Here is a 26,960-nt window from a genome sequence, read left to right as displayed (position 1 = left end):
TGCTTTTTGTCTTGTAATGTAACTTGCTTCAAGGATCCTTTTCCCCCCAGGGATCCCCATTTCCCCATACTGTAATGAAATGGAAATTTTTGCTATAGTTGTCAATATCTTTAGGTAACTTTTAATGTTTGTATTTCTATATGCTATGTAACTTGTGTTTTGAGGAGCTTTTCTCCCCGGGCCTCCACTGAAAATGGGCTCTTGAGCCCAGTGGACCTCCCCGGTAAACAAACTGGAAATAAATAAATAAAACAAAGTGGAAATAAATAAATAAATAAGCTGCTTCTACCGAAGTACCATGTTTTAACCACCCTTTCCTCCAGTCCTAGCAATCACAGTCTACACCTCCCACCCTCCTCCGAAGTAATACCTCTCAGCCAAATCAGATCACAGCCTACATCCCTAGCTTCCTGTAATGCTACAGCTCAGGCCTAGTTCTTCCAAACTGGTAATTCAGTCATAGCAGGTGAAGGCATGTGTTCCGTTGTGTTCTCTTGACTTTGCAATTATTTTAATGACAGATCATATTACACATGTATACATGCAGTTTGCTTTCTCAGAATTGCTCTGTCTCACTCTGAAAATAAAGCTTCAAAGAAATATCCAGTTTTAAAAGTTCTTAGAAAATCTGAGTTAGGCATTTATTTTGCTATCTCCTGAAATGCCAGAGAACTATATCTGAAAATTGCAGTCCACAAAACTACATCACACAATGCACATTATTTAAAAGAAAAATTTAAATACACAGCTTTAAAAGATTTAATTCTTTTGTGAAGCAAGACAAAAGACTGTAGAAAAATATTCCGACACAAAAAAAGATCTAAAAAAAATATGGGTGCAAATAAACTACTCGCTCTGTCAGTCAACCCTTTAAATGAAAATATACGTAACTGATAAAGAGCGATGACAGAAGCTGATAAATACTTAAATATTGTTTTTAAAATGACAAAATGTTCTCTCTGATAAGAATTCACCACTCTTCCTCACAAATGTCTTTAGGTTCGTGACTTTTCAGCAGCTATGCAGCGTTTAGGCCAAAGTGTTGGAAGAAAGAATGGCAGTGCAAATCAGTCCCAAAATGCTGCTGTCCCAAACTCTTCTGACAGCAGTTTTGTGAAAGCGTTAGCCATTCAGTCTGGCTGCCAATCAGCACAGATTTTATTCTGTTTGAAGTTTAATTTAGTGCACTTGTTGCTGAGGAGTCTGAGAGAGGAAGCTGGGTGCTTGAGTAGATGGAGTGGTTTTGATATTCATTTCACTCATTTTCTCTGTCACTGGTAGACTGCCCTCAGATTCTGCCGACCTACACTTTGCATCTTCATTTGACTGGCTTCCATACGCACTATCTGCATTGGACTCTAAAATGAAGAGAAAGCAGAAGGTAATATTAGGAAGTAAGTTACAGTTACAAAAAGGGATTTAAATAGGTGAGTACATTAAACAGGTATTGTGTAAATAGGTTACTCTCTGCTTTACTGAGCTTATGTTCCCATCTCCTTATGCCACAACACACAAGTAAAAGCACACAGATCTGGCTAATAGTCATTCTACCTTCACATTTTAAATAAATAGTAGATACAGACGATATAACTATCAGTGAAACCCTGCAAATAAGGACAGCACACCTGGATCTACCGTTCATGAATAAGGGATCTAATATTCCATCAAACATTTCTGTTTTAATATTCTTAAATTATAAACTGCTGCTGCAGTACTTTTAAAAGATACTCAGTCTACAGTGACACCTAAAACATGAGTACGCCACTCTACAGAACAGAGGCACAAGGACAGACATAGTAGTTCTGTGCTAAGTCACCAATGTATCTTAACCAACTATGAAAAGGCCAAGAAGCGATATTAGAGTATCACTGAAGTATTAGTCTGTATAACTGAAATAATTTTCAATGAGTGTGCATGCTACTGAATAAAGTAGAAACTAGAAGTGGATACAGAGGACACAGGAAGGGAGTGAAGCAGACAAGAACACTGCAGTCAAGTAAGCATTTGACTTTAAAGACTATTACACTGACTTAGTTTAGCTAACATGTTGGCCTACATCCTCTCTAATTATCTAAAAACCTATTACTGTAATTACATATATCCCCACACGGTATGCTTCTTTAAAAAATTAAATAAATGCAAAACTTGTTTATTTAAATTTGTTATGGGTAAGCCAGACTGCTGCTGATTCAAATCTACACTAATTTCAGAAATTACCTTTATTTACTCACTTTTTACAAAAAAGTATTCCTATTTAAATTTATATCAACGACCACTTTCTAGAAGTTTGCTCATTTTGTTAAAATGTGGGAAAGATAACTTGACGTACTGTCAGAGGCTAATATATTTCTGTTCAAAACATCTTGGTAGAAAGTTCCATACTGGAGGTAAATAAACAACTTCTAGTTATTCCTTCAGCAATGGAAACTTTGAAAATTTTCCAATGGAAATAATTTATTTTCTAGGACTGGCTAACACATTCCTATCTCACCCCCCAAAAAATAGCAATGAAAAGAGAGTCTCTAATTGAGAACTGGTCTTTCAGAAGGATGAGCTGTTTTTGAGAACTAAAACAATGTCAAACCTTTTTTAGCTATATTTTGTATGCCACAAGCCATGTATTTTTGGGTAGCTGCAGAATATTAGATGATGTACCTAACTGATAACTATTACATGTCCAACAAAAAGAGTGGTTATACTTTCAGAATATTTTCTTGATTTTTTTTTTCTACAGACACCTCCCTCCTCTTCTCATAAAAAAAAATCTTTCTAGAAAATTAATTTTAGTTATTTGTTAACCGGGGTAGAGCACTTACCTCAGATAACCATTTTCAGACTCAGCCTGGGGTACAAAATTATAGACAAGAGTACAATCATAAAGGCATAAACAATTACAGACAACATATACAATTACAGAAAGTATGTACAAGCAACCATTGTGTGAACATGCAAGCAAGGTCTAAATTAAAATGTAACAGATATGTAAGTTCTCCGTGTGTGTATCTACTAGCAGAGATCCTGCCAAGAGATCATGCCTAATCAGGAATGGCGTTAGCATTTTGCGGGACCTAGCAAATGTCAAATTGGAGGCCCCCTGGGCACTTCCAATTTCAGTATCCCCTGTCACTGCCACCCCTCCTAAGCAACCTTTTAGTTCATGCTACAAAGATTTAGGAGTGGTATGCACAGACTGATTTCTAGGTAAAATGCACTTACATTACAAAAGGCCCGTGTACTGCACTATGTTGGCCCATCTCAGTAGAGATATTCACAGTTACTGGCAATTAGTTGCAATGATGATATATTACAAAAACTCTGTGTACAGGGCTAGACTTATGAGAAACAGCACCCTAGGCACTGCCTACTGTTTAATGACCCCCACACACTCATCCTCCAGTACTCCCCTCTGTTTTTCCCCATACCATGCACATTACGTTTTTTTCACCTTTTCTCATATTTGCCTTACTCTTCAGTTTATGCCTGAAGTGCATTTTAATGTTTTTTTTTGTTTGTTTTTATACAATCTTTTCATCAAGTGATGGCTTGAACAGAAACTATGATTAAGGATAGAAATTCAGTGTTGCTGTTCCAACTTTGGTTTTCCTTGCATCCTTTCAATACACCTTCCCAGACCAAGACAGCACAGTAATAAGTGCTTAGAAAAATAACTTAATTAAGCTGCGACCCCCCAGATGCCATAGGGTTATAGATGGTTTGGGATACTTTTTAGCATTCCCAACTTTTTAATCCACTGGTGGCCTGAACAAAAAGCACGAGTACAAAAGGAATTTCAGTCTTATTTTTTTTTTCTTTCAAGAAAAACATAAGTTGTCCCTAAATCTTAATGTCCACATCTCACAATATAGTAGCTCATAATAAACTAAGGAGACCGTTGTTGTGAGGATATACAAATCCTATTTGGGATTACTGCTTGCCTCCCTAACTCCCCAAAAAAAGACAATCACAGTTTGTGCATCCCTCTGGTGTTAGACTGAGATGAAAGCAGAAGTTCAAATGGCCAAAGTCATGTAATTCAAATGACTGCTGTCATACCTATACACAGCATACCTCCTCACCTCTAACACACAAAGGTAGTCACCTGTACATTTGCTGGATGGCTGACTGTGAGGAAAGTGAAAAAAAAAATAATTATAGTAATGTATTCCATGTTGTTGCCCCTAGACAGTATTCTGCCCCTAAACAAGCTACAGTAGCCTTCTTTGTACACCTCTTGAGCTCTGTGAGAAAAGTAAAAGAAACAATGACAACATTGTTCCCAGCGCAAACACAAGCTAAACTGACTTCCTGTGCACACCTCTACAGTTTGACTGTGATGAAAATTAAAGAAGTAACCACAAAATCCCCAGCAGCTCACATTACCTATAGCAACTTTTGGTAGAAATACACACACACACACACGCGCGCACACATATATCTGAGCAAGGTTGGTTTTAGAATGGGTATCGTTCAGGGCCAGGCAACAAAAGAATACATGGCAAAATCCGTTTATACAGTCTAGGATGTGGGGCCGATACAAATCCTAGAAGATGAAGTGTGTGAATGCTCTGCAGTACATTTTATGCTTTACCTTTGAAATGTAATTACTTGTTAACTGCATGTTCTACTGCTGCCTAGAAGAGATGGGTGGGCTTGGCATGATGGTTAAGGTCTTCACCTTGTAGATACAAGGAACAGAGTCTGATTTTGACTTCAGGTTATTTGCTAGGCTTGCAATAGTCTTTTGAGACTGGCTGCCAAGTATTTACCTAAGAATGTTTAAGAGTAATGTGTGTGTCGCAGCAGTGATATTATTCACACACACACACACACGGAGAGCATGCACACTCCACATAGCCAAGAACTCAGCCACTGCAAAGCACCGTGAAATGGCAGTGCTACTCACTCTGCCATAGTGGTAATGAACAGTCATATTCACATGCATCCTTTTCCTGCCAAACCACCAAAGATAGCTACCTGTCATGTCTAAGGTCTAGGTTTGTGACGGCAAGTGAAAGAAAATATGTCCAGCTTGTTACTTTTAAGTACAAAGCAACAACTCCCCCCTCCCCCACAAGCATAATGGCAGTGCTGCTGCTGTTTGTGCTAGAAAGTGAAATACTACAACACACACACCATCAATACTAGTTTTGCACTTATTTCAGTAACTGCAGTATACTAGACCAATGACTGCTGTTTGGCAGTCATCAGACAGCAGCAGGGTAAGTCACTTTTATTTACTTCATTGAGGAGTAATGCATACCTGTCACTGCCCCTGATTTCATTAACTGTCCCTGTTTTCGTCTAATAACTTTGGTCTGTCCTTTGTAAAATGTTTGATTTCTTGGTAAATCATTCAGTTTTCCAAACAGGGTAACTACTTGAAATGTTGGGATCCGCTAGAGTTACTCCCAAAATGTGGACCTGTATGCTAAATCCAAGATGGCATTTACTGTAATATTCCCTTTTCTGCAAGATATGGTGATCTCTATGTTTGCATATATACGTTTGAGGGTGAGGGTTTGATGACCCACCACTGGACCAGTAATCAAACAGCCTCAATCCTCACCACTGGCAACACTGTGGGATGTACACTGGGAGGATTACAAGTAAACACACACAGTATTTCCAGATGCAGCTCTCTGCATCAAGTGCAATTTCCCTTAAGAGCACACAGAGACCATAGTTAGTCCAGGGCTGGTTTCTTCTTCTTTCCCCAGATCCCAAAAAGACTTCCCACTGGCACAGCTATAGAGTTGAAATCTCAGCTGAGTAGCCAAGCCAAGTCCTCCGGCACACACTCTGTCCATCCAGTGCTTCGTGACCCTGCCAAAGTGGCACAAGTGGTTTGCCCTGACTACAAGGTAGTTATCATTGCCACCAACCAACTCCTTAGCAGCTACTTTAAGGCCCTTAACAAACGGTGCCAATCTTACTGTGTTATATTAATATTAATACAAATGGTAGTTTGACTAAGAGCAGGCTATTAGGAGTGGCCCACACAGTGTCACCAAATAAATATGTTAAGTACTCTCAAAACTTAAATATATGTAGACAGATCAGCCACAAAGAAAGGTTTAAACATATGTAATAATAAAAAAAACAAGAAAATACTAAATATATATTTACAGTGACATCAGAGTTCAAAATCATAGGAAATATTTAAAACAACATTGCAGGACACTCTCAAATAAATAATGAAAAATATCTAAACTAAGCTTTGCTATATTCCTGACTACCTCTAAGAGAATTATACTGTTCCCTAGTAACTTACTCCATCTGAGCAAGGCAGATGTGATGAATAGTTTTAGTTGTTGTCAGGTCCAAGACAGAATACAGAATGCACTGTCTCTGAGTTTTCTCAAATTAATATCTCAAATATTACTGCTGGGATAACTTGCAGAATGACATCATTTCTGGTCATCTGACTCTATCTCAGGTGAAACCCCCACTGCTGGAAGCTGGCAGTATTTGTCATCTACCTGTGAAAATACATAGACCTCAGATCTTTGGCAGATGCTGGAAGTCATAAAACAATCACATTCCTTCATACTTTCAGAGGGGTAGTAATTAGTTCACTCCAAAGACAATACAGAAAGCTTCTCAGTCTGTCTGTAGCTGCAATGAAAATTGAAAGATCCCATCTTTTATTGCTTATCCATACAGTAATTTCATTTCAGATATTTTTCTGAAGGTAATCTCCTGTATTCCAGTTTCCACTGTTAAAATATATACATTTAAACAGTTACAATAGTGCATGTACATTTCTGTTCTATTCCAGTAGGGCACACTGTGGTTACACTTCAAACAGCACTTTGCTAAAAACTTTTTCAACACACACTTCTGTACCAGCAGGTTTGATATACACATGACATGCAGTTCTAATACATTTGTCACACAAGCATCTTGCATAAATCATTTCGATATTCACCAATGACATATAATTATTTACAAAATTCCAGCTAGTTGGGCTGACAGTATCGCCCTTTGTCACAGAGGTTATAGGGGGACTTGCCCTCCTGCATATAAACAGTTTAAAGGAGAAGAGCAATGTTCAGGATTTGTTCTTCTCATAGGTTTCTGGTCTATTTTTTGGCACGTTGGCACTCGGCATTTTGAGTGCTGACATTTCAACAGGGAGCCTTACAGAAAGCCAATAAACCCAGACATCATAGTTTCATACTTCTTGTTGTCCAAAAATGCATGTTGATGCAAAATGTATTATTCTGTTAAGTTTTTAAATGCATTAGAGTAATATTTAAAATGTGTTCTTTATTTTGAGCCTCTGTTTTTGGCTTTGCTCAGAATTCTTGAAAATAATTTGAGAGTTCCAGTATCTGCTGTTCTGCCAATATTTATAAAACGGCCTAAAAAAGAAAACCATCCCTGGAAGCATTCATAAAATCCAAGGTTTGCACTGAGATCAGTCACTATGGGCTGCTGATCTCTAGTACTTACCTTGTATATGTTCATTCACTGACTGATTATCAGCTTTATCCTAAAATGGTCATATCACATCCCTGTTTTGGTTAAAGAGCATAATCAGAAAATGAATGCACTTTTTTCCTTTTCATTTTCCCCATCTAGCAGCAGCTAGTGAGGGGCACCAAACAGTCAAGGATGATTAAAAGGGCCCCCATGCAGCCAAAGATATTGCAGGTTTCTAAAGCTGGCTATGATGATAGTTTTAGTGGAGAGAATGTCCACCAGTGGGATTTAATTATGTCAATGGTAACAAATTTAATGAAATTGTGAAGTCTGCTACTTAAACACAGCTATGATAACCACATATATCTTGACATTTTAATGGCAACATAAATGAGAGTCATTACCCTTTTTGTTTATTGTTTTGACTACTATCCTTCTAGTTTATTAAGTACACAAGATTGATGTACTAGCTTTTGTTGGTTTGACAAATGTTAAAATATCAGAATAAGATAACTTGCTGTGTTTAGGTGTCCCTCAAGACTGAGGGGCTCCCAACGACCACAGGGTACATTGGTGCCTAAAGCCAGCTATGTGCCTAATAAAAGTATTTCCTAAATGATTGAGAAACCACAGCATAAAAGCTGGAAGTGGACACATTTCTGGAGCAAGCAGAAAAACATTGCTAAGCACCAAATTGCAGAAAATTCAACAAGTGCAAAAACAGACAATAAAATATGACAACTAATGTAAACAGAAACCATTTTATCTGAGGAGGTATAGTCTTCCACACACTCATCCAGGGAGAAATTCCTCACCTCCTCTAAATACTGCAATTTACTTGGAGGTTACTGAATGTTCCACAATGCAATGACTCCCTTTTAAATAACCCCTACTTGTCTTCTCAGTATGGTGCAGACATACTTATAACGCAATCAGAAATGGCAGCATGTCCTTTTAGTTTCAATGCAGTTGCGTCCATAAACATTAGATTAGACTTATCAAATCCCATTAGCAACAAATACTTCTGATTTAAATATTGTTCTTCACTGCTGCAGGTCTGTGATTCATGAAGCTAATTTACAGGTCCTGAGAGTGAAGGGTTGAGCAGTTACATGCTGGTAGTTATCATTTAAATGCAGCTGTACTCTGACCATGGATTTAAGCACCAAAATGCTGATCATAGAATGGAGGAAAAGTTTTCCTTCTTGAAGGGCCTGTCTTTTCTCTATGGCTGTGCAACCAAGGGGTTAATATAATTAAATAAGAGAACGTGGTGAAAAACACATATGTGGTTGTATGTGGTTACCCCCTTCAGAACATGTTTATTTCTTCATTCATAAATACAGAAATGATTTGGAATTTTAAATATAAAGTAGAATAGACGGAAGATGGATCAAGCAGTGAAAGGAAGCCAGATAGCATTCTGCAGGGTAAGGTAGGGGTGTTCAAGTTCGACAGTTTAATAAATCTACATAGTGTATTCAGTGCCATCTGTTTTGTTGCTGTCGTGGTATGGGTAGATATGGGTAATAGGTACTGCACATTCTAGCCTTGTATGAAGCCATTTTTTTTTTTTTTTTTTGCTGTGGAGTTTCTGTCTTCTTTGGCCAGCCGATTTGATGATTTGAAATGGAGTAGAAGGTGTTAGGTTGAGCTGTAATTCAGAAACTACTAGGTCAGTGAGGAGTTTAAATGCCCAGGTTTGATATAAAATGATGCAAAAGTATTTGTAGCTGTATCCAGGAGATGGATTCTTTAGTGGGGTTCATAATATGCAAACTGGAGTTAGCTGAAAGTTTGGGTTGAAAGTTAAAGAAAAATGGCTGCAGTTTTAGCAACAATGAGAAAAACTGTTGGTTATTGTCAGTTGCAAGCAGGGAGAATAAGTTCTTCTGAAGGGCTAGATGAGAGATTTCTGTAGAAGATGATGTCATCTGCAAATACAGTTATGGTTTCAGGTGGAATGCAAGAGAATATGTCACTGATAATGACTCCCAGTGACACCACTGTAACAAACTGGTTCCCATTTACAGCAAGAACACTATTTTTACCAGGAACTTCACTCTTTAAAATTCTTAATAAAGGAAACTGCCCATCTCTGAGAAGAAAATTCCCTGTAAGAGTACAAGCTCATACCCTATGAAATGCCTAGGATAACATCACTACTTCAATTGGACCACCATTTTAAAACAGCTTTGCAGATATAGCATTTCTAGACTGAGCCCGGACTCTGGAACAAACTTCCACTGAATTAAAATCTGAAACTTCTCTACTGGGCATTTAAAAAATCCTCACTGGACACATGCACAAAGAGGAAGAATTTACGTGCTTCATTTAATGGATAACATATTTACCACCCTCTTTTCCTTCTCTAAAACTGCCCAACTTTTCAACAACACAATATGATTTTTTTTTCTTTGAAAAATAGTCAGTACTATTGAAATTTATACTTGGTACCATGCTTATATCTATAGTCTGTGAAGACACCTCCATATGGTTGACTCCTAATGGAATGCTGACAGTCAGATATAGTAGATACTGTTTCAGAAAGTTTCTGGGAGGAAGGCTGATGACTGGCAATCAGCCAGCCTACAACAGACGTTGTAAGCCTAATAATCTCTACAAAACAGGTGTCTTCTGGTTGGGAAGTTTTAAAATACAGACCTCACAATCCTTAAAATCCATTATCACGGGAATACTGAAAGGAAGTAATACACTGTCGTCCTTCACACTCCAGCAGGAGGTTGCCTGAGCTCCTCTTGTGTGATACATAAACTTTAGGCAGCTACTAAGTGTTTTGTGATGGGGCCCGAAACAACTGGAATAGCACAAGTGTGATGCAGCACCAAATTATGACAGGCCCATATAGTGCATAGTGCAGGCACTAGACTAAGCTCCCAACAGAACATTCCTGCAAGATCAGACTGATCATACATCCAACAGTAGATACATGTCCACTCTGTTAGTTGTCCCTGGAAGGCCACATGATGCACCCACAGTCAATTCAGTTCTAGCCAGAGAGACTTCTTTTACTTGAGAGGGGGCAGAAGATGATTAAACTCCCTAAACACAAATTGAAATACAGAGCCATTACTGGTGGGAATCAGGAATTCCCTCCATGTCAGATGGGTGTGCAAATTCAAACTTCAGAAGCTCAAAATGACTAACCAAAGGAATTATCACAACACACGAGGAGCAGTAAGCTGTCTCAGGGACAGAATTTGTTAAGGTAGATTCTATTCCACAGCTGTCCCCCCAGTCTTTTACTTTCTCTTATCAGTTTACTACTGAGATGGGATTCCTCACAGGGCCTTCTTGCCAGTCCCTGTGCTGGCCTCCCTCCAAAGTCACCATCTTCTGGGCAGGGTAAAGGTCTCAAGCTTCTCATCCCAACTCATCAACTGCAGGTGGCTGGACTGATGCAACAGTATTTTAACAGTTCCTCATAGTCTGTATGTCTCTCAGGTAGTATAACTGCTACAGGTCCTGGCTTACAGTGGAAAAATTATAAGAATGAAGTTAGCAATTTTGTGCAAATTAGGTGATGAATGCAGTTACGTTTCAATAACATATATTAGGATCAGTATCTATAATACAACGGCTGAAAAAAGAAATGGGGATGCAATCCTCATGACCGGGCAGCATATGTCATGAGCTGCACCAGGGGTATGTGCCCCCCAACCTCCACCACAAGTGCAAGGGTTAGAGAAATTTCAGAAATGCAATGATCTGGGTATCCCAGTGGTTAACTGTCAGGCAGCATTTAAAGTTAGATCTGGGATTTCATTGTCAGGATTCCCATGACTAACTGATATCTCAATTTGTAATTCTAGTATAAAGGGAGAAATTTAACAATAGTAGATTAAAACTACAGAAGGCTTAACTGATTTACAGCATGAGACTGCAAGTATAGGACTGCTCTCACTGACTGCTTGTAGAAGTAAACAGGTGTTAACATCCCCCTTAGGACAATTTTTAATAAGAGAGTTGAGGGCAGAATAGTTAGCAGATCTGAGATTAGGACTAGTGAGGTAGTGACAATCTAAGGAAGACTAAAGTCAGCCAAGAAAGATGCGCGATTGCTTTTTGCAGGTGTGAGTGAGTCAACGCTAATATTGTTAAAAGGAATACATCAGATTTAATGGGCCCTGATGTTGGTATTAATTTAGCTCATTAACTTTGTATACTGAGAATGGGGGAAGGATACTGACTGCTGCTAGGAACATCTTGCTATGATTACTGATTGCAATTTACTTGGTAACTACATTAGTGCTGCAGTCAGCACTGTCGAGGTACATGGATATGAGTAAGATCTGGCAATGCAACTTTAACAACAGCAAGATTTCATCCCCTATGTACTTACCCGGGGCCTACATCAGTGCATTAAGACTGGTCATAGAGCAGTAGCTCAGTAGGTACACCGCTTAACAAAGCAGTCACCTAACATGGCACTGCCAAAAGGCATTATTTCCCCCCAGTGAAACACAAGAATAGCATTCTTCTTCCTATATGAGACATAGTTACACAGATAGCTAAACATATACAGCTCTGCATAGCTTGTTGACAGATATACATACACACATACCTTTCCACAGACAATTTACTAAAAGAAAACAAAAACAAATTAAAACATTTCTGTAACCTGCTGCACCTGGAGCACAGTTATTCTGACAGGTAAACATAGTCTGTTCTTACAGGATAGGTCAATATAGCCTTGAAATGGACTTGTGGTATGGCACAACTTGCATAGGAGAAAAGGAGGTACGCACTATTGTACAGACCTAAAAAAGCACTTTAAAGCTGTATGTTTTTCATCCATTGAAACATGCAGAGAGTTACAGAATCCAGAGTAAGTGCAATGCAACAGATGATCAAGTCAAAGTCAGAAAGCAAAAACAAAGGATTAGGCGTCCTAGAGCCATACATGTCGAGAATTTCTGGTAATGGAGTAGTCTTCTTCCAAAGGGCAAGTGGAAAATGGGGAACCAGAAGTCAGTTTGCTAACAATATACAAAGAGATGCACAGAATGAACACTAAACTAGACAATTACATGAAAGTTCCTGATACTTATGTACGGCCATTCAGATAATATATTCACTGATTAAAGACCAAGGTGGTGCAGGGGTTAGCATTGTCACCTCACAGCAAGAGGTTCTCTGGTTCGATCCTCGGCTGGGGTGCCTTCTGTGCAGAGTCTGCATGTCCTCCCTGTGGTCGCGTGGGTTTCCTCTGGGTACTCCTGTTTCCTCCCACATCCCAAAGACATGCTGCAGGTGGACTGGACACTCTAAATTGGCCCTAGGTGTGAGTGCATGTGTGTGTGTGCGCGTGTGTGTGTGTGTGTGTGTGTGTGTGTGTGCCTTCTGTGGAAGGTTGGCGCCGGGCTGACAACTTGACACTGTAAAACTCCACTGCCAATCATGAGAGGACAGGTGATCTGCTGTGGCGACCCCTAACCGGGAAAAGCCGAAAGAAGAAGAAGAAGATTAAAGACCAAGTAGAGGCAAAGAGGGACATCTTAATGCTACAGCAACTGATTGTGAACACCAGCTAAGGAGAGAGACACTCTGTATTAGTGGAATTCCAGAAGGTGTGGAAGGAAAACACTACTCAACTTTTATTAAAACAAAACTTGTCCTTGATGTCAAGAGCAATAATTCTTCAGGAAGAAAGGGACAGAAGTGCAGGGAACAGCACTTTGAGACAGCAGGCTGGCTTGCTCTGGTTAGGAAATTGGGGTAGATTATGTTATTCAAAGAAATCAGTCTCACTAATATCCTTGGCTGGTACTTTACAAAAACGTTAGAAATAATTTTAATACTAAAACTCTAAATGTAGGTTCAAATATATTTTCCACCATCTAAATGATGATATGAGTAGCCAGAGAACGCACATCAGAAGCCTTAAATGTCTCCTCCCTTTCCTGCTTAGATGTGGTGTTTGGCAGTGAACACAGCACATGGCATAATGTTTTGTAGGGCAGAACTCAAGTCACTTGCTACGACCTAACCTAGTAGATTCACAGGCTTCTTCTGATTTGTCCATAAAACCAGCAGAGGGTTTTACAATTATCTGATCTCAAGCCCATGATATAAATATGGCAGTAACAAGGAAACAAGTAGAATATCTACTGAATTTGCACTAATCTTACACAGAGGTCAAAGGGGAAAGGAATGCACTCGATATTCTCTGGCATGAGGATGGAAAACGCTAATTGGTAAGGCACAATTGTCCAGGCATCACAAAGAATTATAAAGAAATAATGGGACTATAATGTTAATTTCAAGGGAGAGGGATGCTATTCAGTGTGAATGTGGTGAGATTGTAAGACACATTAAAACAGAAGGCTGAGAGATCTGATCTCACAGAGACCAATAGCAAGGCTAATTTGCCGACACCTTTGAGGTGAATAGCAGACATTGGGTCTGTGACATACAAGACAGCTTTGATCTTGCCTTGAAAGCTGATAGCAATTAGGAATGGCAATATTTAGAGTAAACAAGTTTTCATGTATCGTTTTTTGTTTTACAGATGGTGGGTTTTCTGCAACTGAAATTTGAAGTAAGGAGGATAACATCAAAACAGGTTGACAGAACACTTCTTTCTAGTCCACTGATGGCAGCTACTACTACGGCCAAATGGCTACTATAATCATATAATACTAAAGACAAAGGAATGGATTCAAACAAGAAATACTCTGCAAAGCAAAAAAACAGAAACAGCACACATCTAAATACTGTACCAACAATGCAGCATGCTACTATAACACCATAAATGCAAACTACTACCTAAACCAGTTACCAAACAACATTCAAGATCATGCATTGTGTTCTGTTGACTTTACATACAATCTGCATTTTCTTACCTTGCAAACACATTTGATATTCTTCCCATATGACATCAGCTGTAAGCCACTGCAACACAGTGGTTTCCAACCTTTTTTGCACCATTCAAGTAAGACAATTTCCATGGACTGGCCATTGCACGCACATAATAAGCAAGCAATAATCCCCGACAGGGTGTGTGTTAATTAGCACCCCCTCAGGGACAGCGGAGGACCTCTTCACCCCTGGAAGGGCATTAATTATACATTAACACATACCCTGGGGGGGATTATTAAGCTTAGACTGGAGAATGGGCTCTCTGTAAAATTGCTGCGTTGTGTTTACTTATTCTTTTAAGTACTATATATTTTTTTATATATTTTTGATGTAAAATAGTTCCTCCGCCTACTGTTACAAACTTGTTGTAGTATGTGTTAATGGTGTTGGAGGAAGCAATTTACATCCAAAACATAACACTTAAAAGTACCCAGGCATTTACTTTATTTTTTGGTCCCCTACTCCTAAAACATTACGTTTTTTGCTAGTCTTTGGAGACAGATGCTAATAAATAAATAGCATAGATATGCATTTGAGTTTCAAAATATTATTTTCTTTAGAAAATTCATATTAACACAAATCCTTTTATTTAAGCAAGTTTGTAATTTTATAAGAGCAGTAATTAAAATCTGTTCTGATTTTTGAGCCTTTGTTCCCTCTTTATTTTAGGGTTTGTCTAGATTTCTTCATCTGAAAGGTCCACAGGTATGCAAACCTCTTTACTGTCACTCTCACTCACTCTCTCATGGACACCTCTGTTTCAGAAAATGCATGCTAACACAAATCCTAACAATCAAGTAAAATATGTTCCTATTTTGAGTCTTTGTCCCCCATTTATTTTAGGTTTATCTGGATATCTTGGGCTAAGAGTTAACAGAGCACACCTTTCAACTGTCCAGATTTCTGTAGAATGTTCAGATTTTTGGCTCGCATTTTTGGTCCCATCCTCATAAAATGTGTAGCTTTCTAGCAAATGACTGGGGATTGAAGTCATTAAATAATGACAGGCATTCGAGTTTCAGACTTCATATCATTCAGAACAGACGATCTTTTAACCTACATTTTAATACCATGTAGTTGTCTTACTGATTTACTGGCAACCTTTGGAACTGTTACTGATAAGATGATGTCTTATTGGCTGTTCACAGACCTCCTTTGGACCTATCACAAACTTCCTTTTCGCATTATTAATTGCGCATGATTAATATCTGCACCATTTCAACATGGGATTCCAAAGAAAAGCAGCTATCAGCTCAGTCAGACTATCCGAATCAATAAATACAATTAAACAAATAAATAAATAAATGCATTCCCCCTTGTCCCAGAAAATGCACTATGGAGGCTGATTTACATTTCAGCAACCCTTTCAATAATAATTACTTTTGCAAGGTTCAGTGTCTCCCCTTCAAATTTCATACTGTGCCTAGTTGTTCCTGATTGTTTCCTTGTTGAGTAATGTAGAAAAAGAGGAACTTTTATTCATCTTTTGTGATTCACGTAATAGCTTGTGCATCCATCTTTTCCAACAAGACACCTATACAAGGCAATGTAGGTTCACTGACAGGACGCAGCTTGGAAGTGGATGACATGATGATAAGGAGGAGGCTGGACATCCTATGTATCCAAGAGATGAGACAGAAGGGCAGTGCAGCAAAGCCACTTGGCTTGGGATCCAGAGTCTACTACTCAGTTGGAGGGCAAGCTAGAAATGGTGTAGGAATTGTGGTGAGAGAGAGGCTTCAGAAGGCAGTGCGGGATATCATCAGAATTAATGACAGATACATGGCAGTCAGACTCCAGTATAATGATAGGGCAGTATTCATAATCTCAGCCTATGCCCCACAGCAGGGTTGTGATAGTGAGGAAAAGAATGCATTCAGACAGCAGTTACAGGACCTTCTAGATAAAGCAGGACAACATGAATTGGTGTTGATAATGGGTGACTTGAATGCACATATCGGGACAGACACAACATGCTATGAGGACTGCCTGGGTCCACATGGGTGGAGCAACAGGAATAAAGAAGGAGAAGCCATTCTAGATTTCTGTCTGGCAAATGGCTTGATAGTAGCCAACACATGGTCCAGAAAGAGAGACAGTCACAAGATCACATACAAGGGTAGTCACAGGCAACTTAGGTAGACTTCCTCCTAGTAGGTAAAAAGCACAAGGGTAGAATCCATGATTGCAAAGTCATCCCCAGTGAAACAGTCGGCCCACAGCATAAACCACTAGTTGCCACTATCAGCTGCAAGCAGTGGTCAGGGAAGGCTCTAAGATCAACAGAGACCAGGCTGAATACCTGGAAGCTGACAGGAGAGAAAGTACAACAGTTCAAGGAATTACTCAGGGCTCTAGCACCCCAAGAAGAGGAGGAAATAGGTGGAGTTGAAGAAGAATAGCAGCGCCTAAAAACAGCATGTGTTAGAACTACAGAAAAGATATGTGGCCGAGCCAGGTATGGAAATAAGGTACATAAGGAAAGCTGATGGTGGAAGGCAGAACTCCAGGAAGTCATCAAAAGAAAGAAGGAGTGCAGGAAGAAGTGGGAGACAGAAAATAGTGACCAGGCTAGGAAGGACTACTGGTTGGCTAACAAAGAAGCTAAGACCCGACACTTGCAGCAGCTGGAGAGGCCACAAAAGTTCCTCACCAAAAGGATAAAGGGTCTCAAACATCTGTCCTATGCTGCCCGACTGAAAGAACTCCAGCTCTATTCAATTAACACCGCTTGCTCAGAGGTGACCTTTGCCTAACATACAAGGCCATGTCAAACCCAGATTTGATGAATATGCTTCACCTCAAAAAATCTAGATCCATCAGAGCCACAAGAGACTTAAACCTCGACATGGCTATTAATAGGACATGCTGGAGGGATAGATTCATCACCCAAAGACTCCCTATGCTGTGGAATAAAATCCCGGTATATGTGAGGCAGAGCACCTCGCTGGCCTTGTTCAAGAGAAATCTTGACCAATGGATGGGAGATCAGGGATTACCTCAGTGTCACTGCTCGACAGAGGCACAGCAAAATAATGGGTATAGTTCCCCATACTAAAGCTAGGCTTGTAAATGCCCTCGGGCAGATAGCCTAGTATGAACCTATGAACCTATGAACCTATGCAATAGCAAAGAATATGGCATTGGAGGCACTGTACAAGCTTCTGGAAATGACTCAGTAAGGGGCACAAAGAAACTATATCACATTGCAAGGCAAAGACAGAAATATAAAGAAGACAGTCAGACACCCTTCATAAGGGATGCCAGCAACAACCTGCTCACCAGTCCACAGGACATCAAAGGCAGATGGAAGGAGCATTTCCAGCAGCTTCTGAATGAAGAAAACCCTACAGAAGCTGTACTGCTCCAGAAACACCCTACAATGTGAGAAGAGGAGGAGCCCACCCTAGAAGAAGTAAGAACAGCACTAAGGAAGATGAAGTCAAGGAAAGCAGCAGGCTCAGATGAGGTCACAGCAGATATGATAAAGATGTTGGGGGAGATATGGGAGAAATGGCTCCTGAGGGTACTAATAGCAGTATGGAGAGAAAGGAGTATCCCAGATGACTGGAGAATAAGCATACTCGTGCCAGTGTACAAGAACAAAGGGGGCATCCACAACTGTGGGCAGTACAGAGGCACCAAACTCCTATCACATTGCATGAATGTTCTGGACAAGGTGACTGATAAACAGATACAGAGAGTAATAGAATGTAAGATGGGAGATGAGCAGTTTGGATTCAGATCAGGAAGCAGCACAATTGACCCGATGTTTGCATTGAGACAGATACTTGAGAAGGAGCTAGAGATGAGGAGAGAATCCAACTGGGCATTCCTAGACTTGGAAAAAGCATAAGGTCCCAAGAAAGCTGATCTGGGCAGTACTGCGGTGGTTTGAAGTCCCAGAAACACTGGTAGAATTAGTGCAGGCTATGTAGAAGGACCCAATGACTCAAGTACGAACAGTGTTCGACCTCACAGTGGGGTTCCCAGTGGGAACAGGTGTACATCAGGGTTCAGCTCTGAGCCCACTGCTGTTCATAATGGCGATGGACTACATTAGCAAACAGGTTGGAGGGGACAGATCAACAAAGCCGCTGTATGCAGATGATGTGACAGTGCAGGCAGACTCTGAGCTAGAACTTCAGCAAAGAATAGGAGAATGGAATGCAAATCTGAAGGCACACGGGATGAAACTAAGCACAGATAAGAGTTGGTAATGGCAGCAAATTGGGGAAATCAGAAGAAGCTGAGAATAGAGATAGAAGGGAAGATAGTGGAACAGGTAAACAGCTTCAAGTATCTGGGAGGGGTAGTTGAGGAGAAGGGTAGTCTGAATGAAGAGGTCAAAGCTAGAATCAGAAGGGCTGCAGTAACTGGCATGGAGTATCAGGTGTAGTCCATGACAGAAGAATGCCAAAGAAGTTGAAAAGTAAGGTGTACAAGACAGTGGTGCGACCAGTGCTGCTGTATGGTACAGAAACCTGGACAGTAAAGGCAGAATAGTTGAAGAAGCTAGAGGTGATGCAAATGAAGTGCCTGTAAAAGGTGGTAGGATGCACACAGTGGGACAGATGAAGAAATGAGGACATAAGAGCAGAAGCCAAAGTAGATCCAATTGCAGGAACGTTCAAAGAGAACAGATTATGGTGGTTTGGGCACATGTGTAGAAAAGAAGACGACAACCTGGTGAGGAAGATTTGGGACAGACAGGAAGAAGGTAAGAGGAAGCGAGGACCTCCAGCAAAGAGGTGGATGGATTGTGTGAAAGAAGATCTGCAAAAGTCAGGCATGAGTGTTGAAGAAGGCAGGAGTGTGGCACTGAATCGAGAGAGTTGGAGACAGTTAACACGATACCCTGAGCCCATGTAGAAAAATGCGAAAAACACTGATGATGATGATGCACATATACAAGGTAAGCACATTCTTTTTTCAATATCCTTCTGGTGTAAACAGTGATACACTCAAAGGTTCATACCCTTCTCTAACAATCACTTCTTCCTTCATTGTCTTATCTCATTATTAGGTCACAACATCATTATTTAAGACCACTATATGATTACCATTTTTTTTTATTATGACTAGAACTATCGCACTTATTATGTACTCTGCTGCTGCAGCCGTACACCCTAGAGGCAAAATATAGTTCAAACATTGTAAAAGTGAAGAGTGGTACATAGGCTGAAACTCAGTTAAATTACCTCACGCACAGCAGTACCTAGAAACACACACTCATGATACACATCCGGAGTGTTAACAGGCAGAGCTTTTACCAAGTACTTTCTCCAACAGCAGGCATCACAAACACAAAATGATAAGTTTAAGCTTCTGCAGACATTAAACACGAACTTCATCACAAATCTCTGAATTCACTCTATCCTGCTTGCTAGTGTCTGTCATTCTTCTCTTTGCTGAACTCCTACCCATATATATCACTATGACAAAGTGTGATCTGCTTCTTGTTCATACTCTTTATTTTCAGTGAACAATTATGCGGACAGATGCTCTCCGAAATACTTTCGTCCAAACCCCCAAAAAAAATGGTTACCTCCCCCCCAAAAAAAATGGTTATGCTCAGTTATCGCAGCCACATTTTGCAATACTAAAAGCAGGACATTTCTTTATGAAGTCTAAGATTTTGCAGGACAACCACATACTCAGCCAGTACACAAAACCTATTTTCACGTTATTACAATACAGACAGCCCCTGTCATATAATTTTACTTGTTCCTATTATCTTGTATAACTTCAGATAATACATGCTAATGGAAACCCTGTTGTTCTAGCAACCTTCTAAGTTTATAAGAACAATATTTAAAATTTGTCCGTATTTTTGGTCGTTTGTCCCCAGTTATTTGTCTCTCTGTTCAAATTTCTTGTGTGGAGAGGTTGAGAGGTATATTTGGAGGTACACAAACCTCTTAACTGATGCTGCAGCTGCCAGTGATTGTCTCTGACTGTCTCACACACACACACACACACACACACACACACACACACACACACACACACACACACACACACACACACACACACACACACACAGTCTCTTCTGCTTTTGTGCACATATTCACTCATACACACAGACAGAAACACATACATACACACACACACACACACACACACACACACACAATTTTTTAGAGTGAATTTATTTTTATTTTAAACTCACTAAACAGCAAAAGCACTGCTTAGCGAGTGTAAACTAACGGCTTGATTGATCTCACTGTTCACTCATACATGCATTCGCAGTCTCTTCTGGTTTCATACACATGTACATTCAGCTTTCATGTACACATTTACTCACACACATAGACAGAAACATAAACACAGTCATACACACATACACTTTTTTGAATAGTAGTGCAGCCAACATAAGAAGTTTCTTTCTGTACCAAATGATCCACAGCCTGGTATCGATCTGTGGCCCGGTGGTTGGGGACTGATGGTGTAACATATATGTATACACACAAATATATGTATGCACACACACATATATATGTATGCGGACACACACACACACACACACACACATATATATATATATATATATATATATATATATATATATATGTACACACAGGCGCGCGCACACACACACATATATATATTATATATATATATATATATATGTATGTACACACACACACACACATATATATGTACATATATAGACACACACATATATACATATGTACGCACACACACACACACACACACATATATGTATACACACAAATATATATATATATATATGTATGTACACACAGGCGCGCACACACACACACAAACACATATACATATATATATATATATATATATATATATATATATATGTATGTACACACACACACACACATATATATGTATGTACACACACACACACATATATATGTATGTACACACACACACACACATATATATGTATGTACACACACACACAAACACACACATATATATATATATATATATATATATATATGTATGTACACACATATGTAATATAGATACCTGTATGTATATACATGGAAAGAATTTACTTCCGCTTGCAATGCAGTGTCCTTCTCTCTGTACACCTTTACGTATCAAACTGCTTGCTGTGTAACCTGCATCTATGTTGATAGCTTGCAAAAGCATGAACCATACTATTGAGAAGTACACTGTACAGCATATGGTTGATATGGATGCACCTTTAACGTTTGTATTAAAAGACTCAGACATTCTTACAGAATGACTGAAATGCACTGCACAAAGCCTTCTATATTGTTCATAAATAAAGTCACTATTTAGCCTCAGTAGATCAAGTTCAGTTACCATCCAGACAAATAACACACGTGCACAAAACTGTGTGTGCACGCACATGTACACGCCCAATGCAACTTCATTTGCAAATTCTTTAAAACAGACCGTATGCTGTAAGCACAGGCTGCAGTGCTGTGAGCCTGTCAAACCTCAGCTGGTGGTCTCTGCCCTGTAGGACTGCATGGTGTATACAACACATTTTCCCAGGATGGGCAGAGATGCCATAATGTTATGCTGGTAATGCATTCAGCACTTCTGTGCTTGACAGTTTTGCATTTGACATGGGATCTGCATTGTGTCATATGCATGGCTGACCACATCTAGAAACCTACTGCAGTTTTAAAAATGTAAAGTATGATGGGGGCGCATGATTTATGCTAGGACAAAGAAACAGCAGCATCTGGTTTATGCAGTAGAAGCAAAGCCTCAAGCTTATCCAAGCTATTGCTAAGGGTAGCCAAGTCAATATACGCCAGTAAAACCACAGACATCATACTATACTGGGCAGAGTAGTGGAAGAAGATCACAATTTGATTAGGAGTTATTTCTACAGAACTTCAACTGGAGAGGTTAAAGTGAGAAAGATATCAGTGTCCATGTAAACTTTTAAATAAAAACACTATCAATCTGTCACTCAAAAAGGACAGGTTAGGTATAAGAAAGGAAGAAAATTATAAGTTCTTACTAATATACATGCATTTTCCATGTAGGGAAATAAAGCACTGTGACCGAATACTGTTAAGGGAAGAGAGTAAAAAGGAAAAGTTAGACGGAGAAAACCAGCTTTAAGGCAGTAGACAAAGAAAGAGATATAGCGCAGACAATAAAAGGCAAATGTGTGATCAGGATATCAGGACAAAAAGTACTAAATAAACATTACTGTCTTTTTATACAAAGAGGGGGGTGATGTAACAAATTCTACATTCTATCATGCAGCTGCTAAATGTGACTCAAGATCTTTATGCCATTCACTCCTACATTACATGGCTACCTTTCGTCACTGCATACAGAGTAGAAGAATAAATGATCACCATATGAGCAGAGTTTCTTTATGTACACTTTAATGTATGTCCCTAGTGTAGCTGCCAACAATCTGCCTGCATAATGCAGGCGTCCTGACTAATAAATGTGCAGGCTCAGCTGCACACTGGAGGCCAGACATCTGTTGGTTTTGCATAATGGCTGTTCAGTCCACCACAGATGGAACCAGAACATCAGATAAAGCATTTGTAGTGTGGCTAAATTGCCTCTGCCATTGGCTAAGACCTGATGTGCAATGACAATTTACTGCAAAAACAAAACAAGTTGTGTTTTTTTTTTTTTTTTTCATTTACTGCTAATAGTATGAGCAAGCATAGCAAACCACTAAAAAGCCTGAAACTACATGCTGCGTCATGAAGTATTACCTGTGCACTGTGGTTTATCGTCCGGCTTATGATGTCTGAGAATGTCCACTCCCGTGTGTAACCCCATGAAAGTGAGGGCATCCATCAGTTTTATAACAGTTCCACCTGCAAGCTAAATGAAACAATGATCACTTTTACAAAGGCTGGAAACAATTTTCTCATGCTATCATGAGGTGAAATTATGCAGAAAAATGCATACCTTTCTTGACATAAATGCTACTGCAGATAGTAGTAAACAGGTTCTTCTGATTCTTAACCCTAGCAAGCCCTAGAGAACCTCATTTCTCCAAAATAAAAGCAAGTGCAACTCTTTTGTTGAAATGCATGACATTCTAACTGCTGGACAAGAGTACTTGCTCTTTTAAAGGTTTTGAATTTAATTAAAGACTAAGGATGAAACAGCTTACTTATTTAAAAAAAATAATTTTAATAAAAATGACTGTCCCGGTTATTTATTGCAGAGGTTTCATTCACAGTCTATTTTTATTTTTTACATTCTGCACTGGTCATCTTGAGTGAAATATTTATTTCTGTCTTATAATAGTAGTTCAGGAAAGTAGACTAGAAAGTTATATATGGAATCCAAACTGTTATTTTACACTTGGAACTTGGTACAAACTTATTGTCCTCATGAGTCTCCTTGCCATCATTCTCAGTGGCAGAGGTCCACGTGTGGGTAACCACATTTCATGGAACCCTAATATTTAATGAGAAAATATGGTAATTTATGACAATTTACAGGACAGGTGAAATAATGCACAATGAAAACTGAAAGACTCAGTCAAGTTCAAAACATTGTATAGAAACTATTTCAAGTTTACCTTCATTGACCTTCTCTCCAAAGCTGAAGCTAAAAAAAATCTCAGAGGGAAATCGGGACCAGCAAAAGCAGCCAAGCACATAAGGTGATTTAGACAACTGTAATACGTTTAGACACTAAATAATCAATATCTGTGTCCTACAAAATAGAAAACAACAACTTGCTTTTATCTGCCCAGTAGTTGGTCAGAAACATGAACAGTTAAGTTTGTTTAATCAGATCACCAAAGGGTCTTACACCAGGGGTTCTTTAGGAGCAGGACTTCAAATTTCTAACAGTAACATTTTACTGTTTTTCTGCTTCAGTATCAGTTTTATTTAAATCAGGAACTTAAGGAAAGAATAACTTGTCCTGTTCCTCTTGGACAGTAAAATACAAGTAAAGTACCATGAATGCACTTAAGAAAAACATTAAGTTATACAAGCAATCATGTCCAGGTAATATCTTTGTTAAATAAATCAGGTTTTCATTCTTTGTACAGCTACACAACCTCCAGTTATCTGAACTAATAGTTTCACAATTTCTAAAAGAATGAGGTCATTTGTTATTGTCAATACCACAGTGAAACATGGTACCTGCGTACAAAAGATATGCTCTTGGTGTACATGATTTATTTTGGTGCAACTCTGCTCTGATTCAAAAAAGACCTCTTCTAAATGTATGTGACTTAGTCAAGTGTAAACCTGCTTTATAGGCCTTACTTTTAAGTCACTTAAACTGACAGCAAGTCTTTTGGAAACTAGAAGTCTTTCAAAACTGCTATGGAAACAGTAATAAAAAAATGCTTTACCTTTTTAATGAATTACATTGTTTTTATTTTCGAGTGCTACTTCTTAATATACTCCAATGCTGAATCATAAAGGTTTGCTTTGAAGGGGATGGATAAGCTCATTTCCCTCCAGAGCACCAAATACAGTTAACAACTCTGAGACAATAATTCCTTTTCACAGAGATTCCATCTCATTATGAGCACATACATTTTTTTCTAGGCTGAATTTTGAAAAGATAAACTTAGTTATAATCTGCTGAACTTTTACCAATTTGAAAATGTATAGGTTATTTTAGTATCTCAAAAAAGTGTTAGTTTTGGGTTCCAAACAAGACTAAGAACATTATTTCTACAGGTTTGTGGGTTGTTTTCAATCTGTGTGCTTAACTTTATTTGGAATTTGCACTTCATCTTTATTCTTATGATACTGAGGAAAACTATATTTTTATTTTGTTCAATTAAGAAAAATGACATAAAACAGGTGTGTTTAGTGTTGTTAATTATTCCTTGCTTCTGCAGTTTGCTGGCTTCTTCTTTTTTTTTGTTGATGACATCAGCAGTATTAACTAAAGAAAATTATTTAAATATTTACATTTTACTAAAGCCTGAATAAATACAGAAACTCAGCAGCAGCAACAAACGAATAAAACAGTCAAAAACCGCTGAGATAAGGGAAAGACTCCGACTGTACTTGCCCTTATACCAGTATCTGCACTTTTTTATAAAAAAGTCCACTCTGGACAAATTGAGTATAGTTAAACGACAAATTCAATTAAAGCGAAACGTATAAGAAACTTGAAATTTAATATACAACACAATACAATCCAGTCCAAACACTCGTAGGTTAAGCGCTTTCATCTAGTTACATAGACTTCATCAGAACAACACAACAACTAGTACACTGACTTAAATACTCCTATCAATTAATACAACAATTAAAATAATTGATTAATTAAACAAGCTTTTTTAAAAAAAATATACTACCTTTAATTTAATATATACCAAATCAATTGTACTTTTTTGTATGATTCAGAAAACATCTAAAATAACTAACACTTAATATCAAAATATAATTTTTTTTTTTAAATTTCCATATACTTAAAAGACAGAATTCACTTATCATCACTTCAAGGGAAACAAATATGTTTAAAATCATCACATTTTAGCTTCTAATAATGCCTTCAAAGAAATAGCATCATTCAAACCTGGATGAACTGTAGAGTTTAAACGGATTTGCCATATTGTTTCCTTCTCATTTAACTTTTTAGTAATACTACCACCCCTAGGATTCTAATTCAAATACTCCAAAATGGCAAATATAAACCCTTTACATCCAGGATATTTTTGTAGGTGTCTATATAAGGCATTTGTATCTACTTTTTTCTTAATGCAATAATTATGATCATAAATTCTGTTTCTTAGACACCTATCCGTTTTACCTACATAAAAACAAGCACATAAGGTGCACTTAGCTAAATACACGACATGTTGTGTCCGACAGTTACCATACTGAAAATAAACAGTATTCTGATTTATGTTTTCCAGTTGTAACTTTGCTGTCTCCATAATATATTGACATTGGTTGCAATTACCACATTTGTATGTTCCACCTACTTTTTTCTTAGTCCTGCTATAAGTATTGTTCATTTCTAATAGATACTTGAGATTAAAACCTGTTTTGTACACAAAAGTAGGTTGTTCCCCTAAAACTTTGTTTAAATTGTCATCTGCCTTCAAAATGTTCCAATTACTTGTAATAGTGTGCCTGATATCTTCAGCATAACTTCCGTATTGCAATATATATGCCCTATTAAAATTACCATGATATTCATGTGGACCAACCTTTTTAAATCCTATGGTTGAATCCTTCCTTCCTATTAGTGGTTTGTATTTCTTACCCCACTCTGATCTAACATATTTAATAGTATTGTTAATAAGATGTCTGGGATACCCTCTTTTCAAAAACATACTCCCTATGAATTCTAACTCCCCATCTATATCCGTTGGTTCAGAAGTCATTCTAGCTGCCCTTATACATTGACCTTTGATTATACTGGCCTTACTAAAGCCGATATTGTTCTATTACAACAAACTCATTTTTTAGAAAAAGATCTACAATATATGGCTAATAAGGATTAAGAATAAACTGGAGATTTATTCTTTAAGAGTAAAAGAAGTGAAATGGTCACTTTATGGAGAAGGAATGTTGTTATGCTAAAATGTTTATATGCCTATTCTTATAACAAAAGTATGTTGCCTTTAATAGTTTTACAATTTAATACAAAAAAAAAAGAATTACAGTGGCAAATTTGTATTGGTTTCCAGGAATGGGTTCTAAATTAGCTAAAATTAATTT

The 26,960-nt window shown here is 38.4% G+C and overlaps 1 protein-coding gene across 3 annotated transcripts in view; it reads right to left on the bottom strand.

Annotated features, from left to right (window-relative positions):
* Positions 1–743: 743 nt before the first annotated feature.
* NFKB2 (nuclear factor kappa B subunit 2) overlaps positions 744–26,960 on the bottom strand; it is a 396,915-nt gene continuing 370,698 nt past the window's right edge. For all 3 annotated transcript variants that reach the window (XM_044056528.1, XM_044056530.1, XM_044056529.1), the window contains 2 exons: positions 23,016–23,127; positions 744–1,358 (listed from right to left, as the gene is read on the bottom strand). In XM_044056528.1, coding sequence (XP_043912463.1) covers positions 1,180–1,358; positions 23,016–23,127 — 291 coding nt within the window. In that variant the 3' untranslated portion in view covers positions 744–1,179. The remainder of the gene's footprint in view (positions 1,359–23,015; positions 23,128–26,960) is intronic.

This window comes from Protopterus annectens, chromosome 14.part0, assembly GCF_019279795.1.
Source record: "Protopterus annectens isolate FY-2018-M chromosome 14.part0, PAN1.0, whole genome shotgun sequence".
Taxonomy (NCBI): Eukaryota; Metazoa; Chordata; order Ceratodontiformes; family Protopteridae; genus Protopterus; species Protopterus annectens.
The sequence above is the reverse complement of the archived record's forward strand: the minus strand, read 5'-3'. Positions and strand labels throughout refer to the sequence as shown.